Source organism: Ornithorhynchus anatinus, chromosome 5 (genome assembly GCF_004115215.2).
Source record: "Ornithorhynchus anatinus isolate Pmale09 chromosome 5, mOrnAna1.pri.v4, whole genome shotgun sequence".
Taxonomy (NCBI): domain Eukaryota; kingdom Metazoa; phylum Chordata; class Mammalia; order Monotremata; family Ornithorhynchidae; genus Ornithorhynchus; species Ornithorhynchus anatinus.
Window position 1 is genome coordinate 2,126,103 of NC_041732.1, and position 15,132 is coordinate 2,141,234.

A 15,132-nucleotide genomic window follows, 5' to 3' on the forward strand; every position below is an offset into this window, starting at 1 on the left:
CCTATGTCTACCCCAGCGCTTAGAACAGTGCTCGGCACATAGGAAGCGCTTAACAAATACCAACGTTATTATTATCCGGGTACTCTCCCAAGCGCTTAGCACAGTGCCCTGCACACGGCAAGCGCTCAGCAAACACCATCGACGATGATGACGTGGATGACAGACAGTCACTCCTGCTCAAAACCTTCTTGAAGGCACATCGTCTCCAAGGGGCCTTCCCTGACTGAGCCCTCCTTTCCTTTTCTCCCACTCCCTTCTACGTCGCCCTGACTCCCTCCCTTTCTTCATCCCCCTTTTCAGCCCCCAAACGCTCATTTCCATATCTTTACTTCATTTATATTAATGTCTCTCTCCCTCTCTAGACCTTGTTGTGGGCAGGGAATGTGTCTGTTTATTGTTATATTGTCCTCTCCCAAGTGCTTAGTCCAGTGCTCTGCGCACGGTAAGTGCTCAATAAATACAATTGATTGATTGACGGAGAGCACAGCTCAGTTGGTTTCAGAACCAGAGGGGTGGGGTTATTGTCTATATTCACCCCCTCTCTGGTGGTGCCCCCCATCTGATGGTGAAAAATCTCCGGCCAAGGAAGTTGAATTATTTTGGGGGACTCCCAGAGAGTCGCCCGTCGTTTATTGGGGTCACGCGTGGTGGTGGTTTTAGGGGCCTGTCCCCCTCACACTTTAAACCGCATACCCCCACCTCCTCTCGCCCCATTCCCCCTTGCCCCAGCAGTCCACCCCCCGCCCGCTCAGCGGGGCAGGAAGCTGATCTCGTAGTTGCGGGGGATGGTGGCGAAGCCAACTAGTTTGGGAGAGATGTCGATGTCCTCGGTCCGCAGGGGAGACTTGAAGCGGAAATTCTGCAGGATGGTGGTGAGGAAGAGGAAGAGCTCCGTGCGGGCCAGCCTCTCCCCAAAGCAGTACCGCTTGCCTGGGGAGGGAGGAGGGAAGACAGGGAAGAAAGGAGGGAGGGAGGAAGGAAGGTTAAAAATCGGATGGCAGGGAAAACCTCTTTCGCCCTGCCCCAGTCCGGTGGGTGGTGAGCTCCAGATGAAGCAGGAGGGATTGAGGCCTGATCAGAGAAGGGATTCATCAATCTGGCCTCGAGACCCTGGAGGAGATGTAGTATGTGTGTCGGGGGTGGTCATCCTCAAAGGGGTTGGGATGAGCATGGGGTTGGGATTCAAGGCACCCAGCCACTGATCCCTGCTCTGTCACTATCAATCCATCAATCTATTGAACGTTTACTGGGTGCACGGCTCTGTATTAAGCGCTTGGGAGAGTACTATGTAACAGAGTTGGCAGACCTTGGGCAGATCACTTAATCCTTGCCAAGCCTCAGTCTCTTTATCTGTAAAATGGCTCCTCTCCTTCCCTCTTTTATTGTGCTCCCTGAATGGGACAGGGACTCGCTGAACTCATTACCCTGTTCGTCCTCCAGCACTTATAAATGCCACAGTTATTGAAAGTCTAGCACTGTGCTAGGTTCAGGATGATCAGGTCAGAGGACACAGTCCCTGTCCCATATCCGATTAAACGCTCGAATCGATCGATCGTATTTATTGAGCGTTTACTTTGTGCGGAGCGCTGTGCTGAGCCCTTGAGAGAGTAGAATATAACAATACAACAGATGCCTTCCCTGCCCACATCGAGCTTCCCATCTGGAGGGAGAGACAGATATTAATATGAATATATAAATTATGGATATATACATTAGTGCCGTGGGGCTCTGGGTGGGCTCGGTTTGTGTCTACAAACTGTTTTATTGTTCCATTGTACTACAGTGCTCTCCATACTGGAAGTGATCTGTAAATATGATTAATTGATTGAACCTCCCAGACTTTTTTTTATGGTATTTGTTAAGCCCTTACTAAGTGCCAGGCACTGTTCTAAGCACTGGGGTTGATATGAGCTAATCAGATTGGAGACAGTCCGTGTCCCACATGGGGCTCACGGTCTTAATCTCCGTTTTATAATAATAATAACGTTGGTATTTGTGAAGCGCTTACTATGTGCAGAGCACTGTTCTAAGCGCTGGGGTAGACATAGGGGAATCAGGTTGTCCCACGTGGGGCTCACAGTCTTAATCCCCATTTTACAGATGAGGTCACTGAGGCCCAGAGAAGTGAAGTGACTTGCCCACAGTCACACAGCTGACAAGTGGCAGAGCTGGGATTCGAACTCATTTTACAGATGAGGTAAGTGAGACCTAGAGAAGTGAAGTGACTTGCTCAAGGTCACACAGCAGACCGGAGGAGGAGCCAGGATTAGAACCCAGGTCGTTCCGAACCCCAGGCCCGTGCTTCATCCACTGGGCCACGCTGCCTTTTAAGACCTGTAAGATAGTTTCCTTAGCTTCCTGGCTTCCTTCAGTCAAGGAATCGGTCAATTAGTTAGTGGCAGTTAGATCCTCCTCGTCCACAGCATTTACCGAGCGTTTATGCTCAGCTCCATCTCCGGGTGGCCAACATTAAGGGAGAGATGGAGAACCCAGCGTGATTGATCAAAGGTTACCCAGGAGAGTTAATGGACACCAAATTTCGATTTGTAGCCAAGTCCAAATTCAAGTCCCAATCATAGCCAAAGCCAATATTTGAACACCTCCCTCTTCATATCCAACCGATGATCCATCTCCCCACCTTCAAAGACTTACTGAAGGCCCAGCTCCTTCCAGAGGCCTTCCCTGCCTGAGCCCTCCTTTCCTCTTCTCCCACTCCCTTCTGCGTCACCCAAGCATTTGGTTTCTTGCCCTTTAGTCACCCCTCATTTTCCTCCAGAACACTTATTTCCGTGTCTGTCCTTTATGTATATTCATGTCTGTCTTCCCCTTTAGACTCTGAGGTCACCGTGGGCAGAGATTGTATCTACCAACTCTGTTACATAGTACTCTCCCAAGCACTTAGAACAGTGCTGCGCACACAGTAAGCACGCAATAAATACGACGCACTGATTGATGTTCATAATTCATTTATTTTATTAGTATCTGTATCCCCCTCTAGACCATGAGCTCGTTGTGGGCGGGGAACGTATCTACCAACTCTTAAAATGTACTCCCCCAGTGCTTACCGTAGTGCGCTGCACACGTTGCGTGCTTCATAAATATGATTAATTGATTGACCGTAGTCGAGGTTCCAGCCTTTAGGCCAAAAGGTTGTATTTTTTGTGAGTCTATATTGGGTCAGGGTCAATGGGCATAGGGGAGGGGGAGCAGGGCCCCCCCAACACCCCACAGGACCACATAGCTTGGAGTGTGGTCCCCCTCGCCCATCGCCCCACAGGAGCACGGAGCCTGGATTAGCCGCCCCCCCGACCGCCATCATCCCACAAGACCACGTAGCCCGGAGGAGGGGCCCCCCCCACCATCGCTCCCCCCCCACCTTCTCCCATCGCCCCGCAGGATCCCGTAGCCTGGAGCAGCACCTCGGGACCCGTTCACTTACCAACCGAGAAGGCCATAAAGGCATTGCTCTTCTTGAACTGGCCATTCACGTCCAGGAAGTGGCCGGGGTCGAAGGCCTCGGGGTTAGGGAAGAACTGGGGATCTCTAAGCACGGAGCTGAGCAAGGGGAACACCTCCGTACCCTGGGAGAGAGGAAAAGGGGCGGGTGGCCTGGGGGACGAGAAGACGGGGTCTCGGCAGAGGGTTTCCCCATTCTTCCCTCTTCCTTCCCCTCCCGGGGTCTCCTTTCCCAGATGACTAGTGTTTCCTCTAGCGTGAAACGTTCCCTTGCTGAACCAGCTCCTCCTCCCTCCCTTATTTCCCCCAGCCTGTACCCAGATGATAACATTTATATCCACTGATATTTATATATCAGTGGGATTTTAGAGAAGCAGTGTGGCCCAGGGAATAGAGCACAGGCCTGGGCAGCAGAAGGACCTGAGTTGTACTGACTTCTGGCTCCCCTCTAGACTGTGAGCTCGTTGTGGGCAGGGATTATCTCTCTTTATTGCTGTATTGTACTTTCCCAGGTGCTTAGTACACTTGGTAGGCGCTGAATAAATACTACTGAATGAATGACCGAATGAACTTGGGTGAGTCACTTCTCTGTACCTCAGTTCCCTCATCTGTAAAATGGGGATTATGCTTGCGAGCCCCACGTGGGACAGGGGCCGTGTCCAACCGGATTTGCTTGTATCTACTCCAGTGCTTAAAACAGTATCTGGCACCTAGTAAGTGCTTAAAAATGCCAAAATGATTATTATTATTATTACTTTTGTCCCCTGGGCTTGCTTGGAGTGGGGGACAGCCAATTTTTTTTCTTTTTTTAATGTTGTTAAGCACTTACTATGTGCCAGGCGCTCCATTAAGTCCTCTTAGAACAGTGCTCAGCATTTAGAACAGTGCTTGGCACATAGTAAGCGCTTAACAAGTACCATCATCATCATCCTCCTCTGATAAGCACAAGCTAATCAGGTGGGGCACAGTCCACGTCCCACATGGGGCTCACAGTCTTACTCCCCAGGTGAGGTAACTGAGGCCCAGAGAAGCAAAGTGACTCGCCTAAGGTCACATAGCAGACAAGTGGCAGAGCCAGGATTAGAACCCAGGTCCTCCTGGCTCCCAGGCCCAGGCTTTCTCCACGAGGTTCATCATCTTCCCTCTGTATCTCAGCTCCTCCAAGTCCAATCTACCCCCACCCCACCACGGGCCCCCGGTAGACACTGATTCTCCCCACACCCTTCAATGCCTCATTGCGGGCCCATCTCCTCCAAGAGGCCTTCCCTGATTTAGCCCTCCTTTCCTCTTCTGCCTCCCCGTTCTGCGTCGCCCTGACACGATACTATACGTGCTCCCTTGATTCATCCCCCCTCCCATTTATTTATTTAGATTGAAGTCTTCCTCCCCCTCTAGACTGTATCTCTCTGTGGGCGGGGAGTGTGTCCGTTAGATTGTTATATTGTCCTCTCCCAAGCGTTTAGTACAGTGCTCTGCCCACAGAAAGCGCTCAATAAATACAACTGACTGACCGACTGACTGGTTGACGCCCCGGCTTTGACGAAAGAGAACACGGGGAGGGGCAAGGAAGAGGGCTACCTTGGGGATCAGGTATCCCCGGAACTTGGTGTCCTTCATCACGCGGTGGGCGAGACTCATGGGGATTATGTCGCTGACTCTCTGGATCTCGTGGATCACGGCCTCGGTGTAGGGCATCTGCGCTCGGTCCTCGAACCTCGGGGGGCGGTTGTGACCGATGACTCGCTCTATCTCCTCGCGCACCTTGGCTGGAGGAAGGGGAGGCGGAGGTCAGGAGCCCTGGGGGGCTGGGGCGGGCCTGGGGCCCAGGGGAAGAAGGGGTTTGGGAGCAGGGGCCGGGGGGACCGGATTGCTGGTGGGGGCATGGGCTGGTGCCCCATTTCCATAGGGAATTTTTTTTTTAATGGTTTATGTTAAGCGCTTAATACGTGTCATCTTTCTAAGACGGTAAACTTGTCTCTAGACCGTAAGGACACTGTGGGCAGGGAATATGTCCGTTTATTGTTATATTGGACTCTCCCGATCTCTTAGTCCGGTAAGCTGGTTGAGGGCAGGGAATGTGTCTGTTATGTTGTTATATTGTCCTCTCCCAAACGCTTAGTATAGTGCTCTGCACGCGGTAAATGCTCAACAGATATGATTGACCGACCGACTGGGGTCGGATCCAGTCCCTGTCCCACGTGGGGCTCACAGCCTAACTAGGAGGGAGAACAGTATGCCCCTTATAAAGTTGAGGAAACCGAGGCCCAGACAAGTGAAGTGACTTGCCCCAAGTCCCTTAGCAGGGAATTGGCAGAGCCAGGATTAGAGCTTAGGTCCTTCTGACTTCCAGGCCGGGGCTGTCTCCACTAGGTCTCGCTGCTCCTCGGGGCAGGTCTTCATGGGGGAAGAGCCTCCTCTGCCCAGGTCCCCCTTGGCAGCATCCGAACCTGGGGGCAGAAGCAGCTCCACAGAGTGGAAAGAGCTCGAGCCTGGGCGTCAGAGGACCTAGGTTCTAATCCTGGCTTGTCCCTTGTCTGCTGTGTGATCTTGGGCAAGTCACTTCTCTGGGCCTCAGTTCCCTCATCTGTAAAATGGGGGTTAAGCCTGTGAACCTCATGTGACATGTGGACTGTGTCCAACCTGATTATCTTGTATCTACCCCGGCGCTTAGAACTGTGCTTGACACATAGTAAGTGCTTAACGAATACCATCACCATCAGCATCGTTATTATTCTTATTACTAAGTCTGAGAGCCTCATGTGGGACCTGGACTGTGTCCAAATGATGATCTTGTGTCTAGCCTATTGCTCAGTACAGTGTTTTACACATAGTAAGCGCTTAACAAATACCATTAAAAGAAAAACGCGGAGCCCCTACCTCACCTTCAGAGCCACCGCCAGGGTCCTGGGGCCGGACCATGGGTGGAGGGAGCCCTTTGATGAGAGGAGCCCCTGGACTGGCCCCGTTGCCCAGCGGGGGCAAGGGGAGCCCCCTAAGGAGGCCTTGGGATCAGCCCGAGGATCCGATGGAAAAACGGCTCCGCTCCCGGCTCTCGGCCCCCGTCTGCCGCCCGGATCGGGGACGGGGAGGACCTTTCCGCCGCCTTGTCCGGTCAGCCACCCGATGACTCCCCCCTCCGTAGGGCGGCTCCCGTTTGGGCGGGGTCCCCCTCTTGGCCCCGTCACCTTCCACTTCCGGGTACTTCATGAGCAGCAGGAAGCCGTAGCGCAGGGTGGTGCTGACCGTCTCGGTGCCGGCGAAGAAGAGGTTCAGGGCCGTCGTGATCAGGTTCTTCAGGAAGAACTCTGTGTTGGGGTTGTTCTTTTCCTGCCGTAGGTGTTTGGGGTCGGGGAGGAGTGTGGGTTGGCATGGGGCCTGGGTGCCATCGTACCCAGCCTGGCCCACCATTCCCCATCCTTCCCCAGCCCCGGCCTAGGGGTAGGGGAAACCCTGTCATTCACTATGGTGTCTGTTAAGCCCTTACTGTGTGTTAAGGACCGTTCTGAGCGGTGGGATAGATACAGGTTAATCAGGTCAGCTACAGTCCCTGTCTCCCGTGAGGCTCACGGACTAAGGGGCCGAAGGGTCGAGACGCCAATCTTTCCCCCACATCCTGCCTCTGGCCTGGGACTTCCTCCCCTCTTAACACATATATGATGGACCACCACTGTCCCCCGCTTCAAAGCCTTATTAAAAGCACATCTCCTCCAAGAAATCTCACATTAAGCCCCCATTTCCCCTACTCTTTCTCCCTTCTACGTTGACCTTCCCCTTGGATTTGTACCCTCGATTCACTCCGCCTCAGACCCCCAGCATTTATCCGTAATTTATTTGTTTCTATTCACGTCCGTTTCCTCCTTCGCACCGAAGCTCTCTGTGAGCAGGGAATGTGTCCACCAACTCTGCTATGCTGGACTCTCCCGAGTGGTTAGTACAGTGAGGGCCCAGTAAATGATGATGATGATGATGTTGGTATTTGTTAAGCTCTTACTATGTGCCAAGCACTCTGCTAAATGTGGGGATAGATACAAGGTCATCAGGTTGTCCCACGTAGGGCTCACAGTCTTCATCCCCATTTTACAGACGAGATAACTGAGGCACAGAGAGGTGACTTACCCAAGGTCACACAGCTGACAAGAGACGGAGCCGGGATTAGAACCCGTGACCTCTGACTCCCAAGCCCGGGCTCTTTCCACTAAGCCACGCTGTTTCTCAGTAATTACAGCTGATTGACTGACTGATGAGGCTTGACCAGTTTTGCTTTATAAATCAATACTCTGATCCAAAATTAAGCTCCAACCATGTATTATTATGGCATTTGTTAAGGCTTACTGTGTGCCAAGCACTGTACTAAGCCCTGGGGTAGATCCAAGCTAGTCAGAGAGGGTACAGTCTCTGTTCCACCTGGGGCTCAGAGTCTTCATCGCCATTTTACAGATGAGGTAACGGAGGTACAAAGAAATGAAGTGACTTGTCCAAGATCACACAGCGGACAAGTGGAGAACCGGATTGGAACCCAGGTCCTTCTGATAACTAGGACTATGCTCTAGCCACTAGGCCATGCTGTTTCTAAGACAGTGAACCCCATGTGGGACAGGATCTGTGGCCAATGTGTTAAGCTTGTATCTTCCTCGGCGCTTCATACAGTGCCTGGCACATCGTAAGCACTAAACAGATATTAAAAAAAAGATAGGATCCCAGCCCTCAGTCACCTTATGCTCTACAGTCCCTGTCCCATATGAGGCTCACAGTCTTCATCCCCATTATACAGATGAGGTAAGTGAGGCACAGACAAGTAAAGTGACTTGCCTAAGGTCACACAGCAGACAAGTGGAAGAGCCAGGAATAGAACCCACGACCTTCTGACTCCGAGGCCCGTAGTTTATTTTAATGCTATTCTCCTCCTCTGGACTGTGAGCTCCACATCAGCAGGAAACCCATCTACCAGCCCTTGAGTCAGGGCTCATGAGTTCGAATCCCAGCTCTGCCACTTGTCGGCTGTGTGACTGTGGGCGAGTCACTTAACTTCTCTGTGCCTCAGTTCCCTCATCTGTAAAATGGGGATTAAGTCTGTGAGCCCCACGTGGGACAACCTAATTCCCCTATGTCTACCCCAGCGCTTAGAACAGTGCTCGGCACATAGTAAGCGCTTAACAAATACCAACATTATTATTATTATTATTATTACTCTCCCTAGCATTTTTTACAATGCTCAGAATACAGTAAGCGCTCGGTAAATATCACTGACCCATTGGTTGTTTGGGGGTGGGGGTGGTGTGAGAAGCCTCCTGGCTTAGTGGAAAGGGTCTGGACCTAGGAGTAAGAGGACTTGGATTCGAATCCAGTTCTGCCACCTGTCTGCCGTGTGATCTTGGGCAAGTCGCTTCCCGTCTCCTCAGTTATCTTTCATTCATGCATTCACTTGTCTTTATTGAGTGCTTATGGTGTGCTAAGTACTGTACTAAGCACTCGGGAGAGTACAATATAATAGTAAGCAGACACAATCCCTGCCCACAATGAACTCACAGTTTAGAAGGGCAGACACATCTTCATATAAATAAATAAATTACAGATATAATAATGTTGGTATTTGTTAAGCGCTTACTATGTGCAGAGCACCGTTCTAAGCGCTGGGGGAGATACAGGGTCATCAGGTTGTCTCACGTGAGGCTCACAGTTAAACCCCATTTTAATAATGTTGGTATTTGTTAAGCGCTTACTATGTGCCGAGCACCGTTCTAAGCGCTGGGGTAGACACAGGGGAATCAGGTTGTCCCACGTGGGGCTCACAGTCTTAATCCCCATTTTACAGATGAGGGAACTGAGGCACAGAGAAGTTAAGTGACTCGCCCACAGTCACACAGCCGACAAGTGGCAGAGCTGGGATTCGAACTCATGAGCCCTGACTCCAAAGCCCGTGCTCTTTCCACTGAGCCACGCTGCTTCTCTACATTTTACAGATTTTACAGATGAGGTAACTGATGCACAGAGAAGTTAAGTGATTTGCCCACGGTCACACAGCTGACAAGTGGCAGAGCTGGGATACGAACCCATGACCTCTGACTCCCAAGCCCGGGCTCTTTCCACTGAGCCACGCTGCCTCTCTAAGGTGGGAGGGAGCAAGGCAAATGACTGCTTTAAAGTAATAATAATAATAATAATAATGTTGGTATTTGTTAAGGGCTTACTATGTGCCGAGCACTGTTCTAAGCGCTGGGGTAGACACAAGGGGAATCAGGCTGTCCCACGTGGGGCTCACAGTCTTAATCCCCATTTTACAGATGAGGTCACTGAGGCACCGAGAAGTTAAGTGACTCGCCCAAAGTCACACAGCTGACAAGTGGCCGAGCCGGGATTTGAACCCGTGACCTCTGACTCCAAAGCCCGTGCTCTTTCCACTGAGCCACGCTACTTCTCTGCTGCTTCTCTTAAAACCGATGGTGAGATTTCTGTTTGATGTGGCAGTGGATGGGCAACTACTGGAGGTTCTTGAGGAGTGTCCTGAACACTTTTGTAGAAAAATGATCTGGGCTGCAGAGTGAAATACGGACCGGAGAGGGGAGAGACAGAAGGCCGGGAGATCAGCAAGGAGTCTGACACAGTAATCCAAGCGGGATAGCTTGAACGCCTGGATTAGCACGATAACGGTTTGGATGGCGAGGAGAGGGTGGATTTTAGTGAGGCTGGGAACGTGGAACCGATAGGATTTAGCAATGGGTTGAATATGTGGGTCGGATGGAAGAGAGGAGTCGAATATATCGCCAAGGTTACGAGAGGTGGTGAGACAGGAAGGGCGGTGGTGCCATCGACGGTGACGGGAGAGTGAGAGAGAGGATAAGGTTCAGGTGGGAAGATAAGTTCCGTTTTAGACATATTGAGTTTGAGGTGTCGGGAGGACATCCAAGTAGAGATGTCTTAAAGGCAGGAGGAAATGCGAGACTGCAGAGAAGGGAGAGAGATCAGGGCCGGAGATGTACCTTTGGGTATCATCCGCGTAGAAGAGATAGTTGAAGCCATGGGAGCGAATGGGTTCTCCAAGGGACTGGGTGTAGATGGAGGATAGAAGGGGACCCAAAACTGAACCCCCACAGTTAAGGGATGGGAGTATCCGCACGATTTCCTTTCAGCGCGAGATGCCCCTCCTGCTTGCTGGCAAAGCCACCAAAGAGGTACGAGACCCCCTGGGAAGCAGCATTGCCTCGAGGAAAGAACCCAGGCCCGGGGAGTCAGAGGTCCCGGGTTCTAATCCCAGCTCTGCTACTTGTCTGCTGGGTGACCTGGGATAAGTCGCTTCACTTCTCCGTACCTCAGTACCCTCATTCACCAAATGGGTATTCCATACCTGCCCTCCTTTCTATTTAGGTTGTGCCCCATGTGGCACCTGGTTAACTTGTATCTATTCCAGTGATCAGTTCAGTGCTTAGCAGAGTAAACACTTAACCAATGCCACAGTTATGGGGCTGTGCTCCGCCCCGGCGGGGGCCCCCCGGACAAATACCTTCTGCATCTTGATGAGGAAGGAGTCGATGAAGTTGCGGGGGGAGTTGGGGTCCAGGGTCCGTTGGTTCTCCTCCACCTTCTCGGCTATGAACTGCCCCAGACCCTGCAGGTCCTTGAACGCCTGATGCTGGGATCCCGGAAGGTATTTCATCACAGAGTGGAACATGTTGAAGAGCTGAGAATTATAATAATAATTGTGGTATTTGTTAAGCGCTTACTATGCGCCAGGCTCTATTCAAAGTTTTGGGTTAGATACAAGGTAATCAGGTTGGGCACAGTCTCCGTCCCACCTGGGGTTCACACTCCTATCCCCATTTTCCAGATGTGGTAATAGAGGCCCAGAGAATGAAGTTCATTCATTCATTCAATAGTATTTATTGAGCGCTTACTATGTGCAGAGCACTGTACTAAGCGCTTGGAATGAACAAGTCGGCAACAGATAGAGACGGTCCCCGCCGTTCGACGGGCTCACGGTCTAATCGGGGGAGACGGACGGACGAGAACGACGGCGATAAATAGAGTCGAGGGGAAGAACGTCTCGTAAAAACCGATGGCGACTAAATAGAATCGAGGCGATGTACATTCCATTAAGAAAATAAATAGGGTGATGGAAATATATACGGTCGAGCGGACGAGTACGGTGCCGAGGGGATGGGAAGGGAGAGGGGGAGGAGCGGAGGGAAAAGGGGGAAAAGAGGGTTTAGCTGCGGAGAGGTGTATGGGGGGGGTGGTAGAGGGAGTAGAGGGAGAAGAGGAGCTCAGTCTGGGAAGGCCTCTCAGAAGAGGTGAGTTTTAAGTAGGGTTTTGAAGAGGGGAAGAGAATCAGTTTGGAGGAGGTGAGGAGGGAGGGCGTTCCGGGACCGCGGGAGGACGCGGCCCGGGGGTCGACGGCGGGACGGGCGAGACCGAGGGACGGCGAGGAGGTGGGCGGCGGAGGAGCGGAGTGTGCGGGCTGGGCGGTAGAAGGAGAGAAGGGAGGAGAAGTAGGAAGGGGCGAGGTGATGGAGAGCCTCGAAGCCTAGAGTGAGGAGTTTTTGTTTGGAGCGGAGATTGATAGGCAACCACTGGAGGTGTTTAAGAAGGGGAGTGACAGGCCCAGATCGTTTCTGCGGGAAGATGAGCCGGGCGGCGGAGTGAAGAATAGACCGGAGGGGGCGAGAGAGGAGGAAGGGAGATCAGAGAGAAGGCTGACACGGTAGTCCAGCCGGGATATAACAAGAGCCCGTAGCAGTAAAGTAGCCGTTTGGGACTTGCCCGAGGTCACACAGCAGAGAAGAGGCGGAGCAGGGATTAGAACCCGGGACCTTCCGACTCTCAGGCCTGTGCTCTATCCACTTCACCACTCTGCTTCCCATCTGTCCCCCACCCCGCCCTTCATCTGCCGGGGGGCAGATGGAACCAGCCCAGGGGTAAACCGAGGGGTCCGGCTCTGGCTTCCAGGGGTCTTTCATTCATTCATTCATTCGGTAGTATCTATTGAGCGCTTACTGTTTGCAGAACACTGTACTAGACGCTTGGGAAAGTACAATACAGCAATATGGAGAGATAAACCCTGCCCACAACGAGCTCTGGTCACGTTTGGCGGGAGACTCCCTCAAGGAGACCCAGGGCCGGATACCTGTCCAGCGGACGAGGCCGAGAACTGGAAGCTTGTGTTTATCATTTGCAGCAGAGACAGGAACTGTTGGTCCTGGTAGTCGAATCGATCTCCAAACACGATGGAGCTGATGACGTTGGAGACCGCCCGGCTCAGGAAGAAAGTGGGGTCGATGGGGGAGCCTGGAGGTCCCGGGGAGAGGGAGGAGGAGGGAAATCCAGATCGGCCCGTTTGGACCTCCCCTCCTCCGTCCTCCTCCACAATTAATATCCATGTTAAGATCTAACCCCCCGTCTCTAGAAGGTAAACTCTTTGTGGACGGGGAATGTGTCCGTTTATTGTTTTACTGTACTTTACCTGGGGTTAGTACAGTGCTCTGCACACAGTAAGCGCTCAGTAAATAAAACTGATCGACTGACTGACTGACATGGCTCCCAGCCCCGCTCCATCCTGGATTCGCCCTGTGGGACGCGAGCTTAGCGGCCGGGGCCGGAGGAGGCCAGTCGGAGCTGGGGAGCCTGTGCCCCGGTGCCCCTCTACCCACCTTTAGTCTCCCGCAAGGACTCGTTGAGGAACCGGGCCTCCTCCTGGATGCGCTCCTCGATGCCCCGCTTGCCCATGCCGAAATCCCTCAGCGTCATGATGGAGAAACGTCTCAGCAGCTTGGCTCGCTCCCCTTGGCTGAAGGTCACCCCTGCCCCACAAGCCACGGACAGCGAGGTCACTGTACCTTGATCTCTTCTATCTCACGGCTGACCTCTCGTTCACATCCTTCCTCCGGCCTGGAACGTCCTCCCTCCTCAAATCCGACAGACAATTACACTCTCCGCCTTCAAAGCCTTATTGAAGGCCCCGCTCCTCCAAGAGGCCTTCCCAGACTAAACCCTCCTTTCCTCTTCTCCCTCTCCCTTCTGCGTCATCCTCAATGGTTCCCTTCATTCATTTCCCTCTTCCCAACCCCACAGCACTTACGTACGTCTGTAGTTCGTTGATTGATATTAATGTCTATCTCCCCGTCTAGACTGTAAGCTCTAGGACAGGACAGACTGTCTCCCCGTGGGCAGGCGGACTGTGCGGAGAGCGTACCTCAGGCCTAGGGCCACTCCCCTACTCCCTGAGGGTCCCGGAAACCCCGACCCCTACCACCCCCGTCTCGGTCCCAGGACGGAGCCCGGGCAGATCGGGTAGGAAAGCTCACCAAAATCCTGGAAGAGCCAGTTGAACGTGGCCTGCTCCCCGCGCCCGCTGAACTCCTCACCCTGGTCCACCAGTGCCTCCTTGACCGCCTGGTAGCCACACAGGACCACCACCCGCCGCGGCCCCAGGTGCACGGTGAACACCGGCCCGTACTTCCGGCTCACCTGGGGGAGAAAGCCGGCCGGCCTCGGCCGGGGTCACTTCCTTCCACACCTTTCCTCTGCCCAGCCCAGTTCCCACGAATGGGGGGGCATATCCTGATCGCCACCCACCCCCTACCATGTCTGTCCACTGCCCACCCACCCTTCCCCATGAGAGAATCCGGGAGCTTCTCCCTCCCCTCCTCTGCACCTGACCAGGGAGCAGGGTTGGACTTGGGCTGCTGGTAGGGGATCTGTCCTGTGTCCCCAGGGATTTCTCCTTGCCTGAGGGAAGACTGTCTGTCCTATCTTTCCCCCCCTGGGGCAGAGCGAAGGGAAAGAGGCTGGACTCCCATGGCCTCTGGCAGGCTTAATCTCAGTGACAGTGGGTCTCTGGGGGTCTAGGAGACAGAGGGAGGGACTTGGTTCTGAGCTGCATCTTTGTCCCTCTGATTAAAGAGACCAAGAGTGTGGCGACATAAACCTTCCACCTCTGGCTTCTACCTTACTAAGCACCCAGTTGGGCTCTGGGCTGGGGGCCCATCTTGGTTGCCCAGGGACCCCCCCCAACCCCAACCCACCCTCAATGTCTCCCTGCCTTCCTCCTCCATCAGGGCTGCTACCTTAATGAGCGAGTTGCTCATCTGATTGATGTCCAGATGCAGGTAGTTTCCGAAGAAAGGCAGGGGCGTGGGGCCCGGGGGCATCTTACTCCGGTCCTTCCACTGCCGCCAGATGGACTGTAGGACCAGGACGGAGACGCAGGCCAGCAGAAGCGCGGCCACGAAGGCGGTGGCCAACATCTCGGCCCTCTCAGAAGGGCAGTACCCGCGGCGGGCCGGACTGCTCCTTTTTACCCCTCCAGGGGAGGGAGGTTGGTCACATGCCCCGAGTTACACAATGTGTTATCGGACCCATCAGCCCTTCTGTGACTCCCCGTGGAGTTGAGTCAACTCTGCCCTGGAAGCTCTGCACTCTGGGAATTGACCCATCACTGTCATTTATTAAGGCCCTCGAACGTGGCGCTCCCCAGAAGGGATCCCAGGGCGTCGATCCGGGCACCAGCTCCAGCCCTCCGCGGGGGGCTCGCAATCTAAACTCAATTGATGGTAATTGTGAGGAGCCTACTGGGTGCAGAGTACTGTACTAGGCGCTTGGAAGAGTACAATAGAGTACAATCCTCTGGGCGGTAAGCTCGTTAAAGGCAGGGAATGAGTCTACCAACTCTGTTGGATGTACTCT

At 53.2% G+C, this 15,132-nt stretch overlaps 1 protein-coding gene across 2 annotated transcripts; it reads right to left on the bottom strand.

The window, feature by feature from the left end:
• Positions 1 to 589: 589 nt before the first annotated feature.
• CYP2A.B (cytochrome P450 2A.B) lies at positions 590 to 14,724 on the bottom strand. 2 transcript variants are annotated; one of them, XM_029066141.2, is made up of 9 exons: positions 14,514 to 14,723; positions 13,752 to 13,914; positions 13,098 to 13,247; positions 12,575 to 12,735; positions 10,955 to 11,131; positions 6,642 to 6,783; positions 5,035 to 5,222; positions 3,440 to 3,581; positions 590 to 930 (listed from the first exon to the last, which is right to left on the bottom strand). In XM_029066141.2, the coding sequence occupies exons 1-9, from the start codon at positions 14,691 to 14,693 to the stop codon at positions 749 to 751; spliced, it is 1,485 nt and encodes a 494-aa protein (XP_028921974.1). In that variant the 5' UTR covers positions 14,694 to 14,723; the 3' UTR covers positions 590 to 748. The 2 variants fall into 2 exon arrangements, with proteins under 2 accessions (XP_028921974.1, XP_028921975.1); XM_029066142.2 differs by lacking the exon at positions 590 to 930 and having other exon boundaries at positions 3,528 to 3,609; positions 14,514 to 14,724.
• Between the last annotated feature and the right edge of the window lie 408 nt (positions 14,725 to 15,132).

Bases quoted from the DNA above. Each gene is read 5' to 3' on its own strand.
- CYP2A.B (XM_029066141.2), bottom strand. From the start codon at position 14,693: ATGTTGGCCACCGCCTTCGTGGCCGCGCTTCTGCTGGCCTGCGTCTCC. The intron at 13,248-13,751 runs GTGAGCTTTCCT...CTTGTGGGGCAG, and splicing joins CTGGCTCTTCCAGGATTTTG to GGGTGACCTTCAGCCAAGGG. The intron at 11,132-12,574 runs GTATCCGGCCCT...TATAATTCTCAG, and splicing joins CGGCCTCGTCCGCTGGACAG to CTCTTCAACATGTTCCACTC.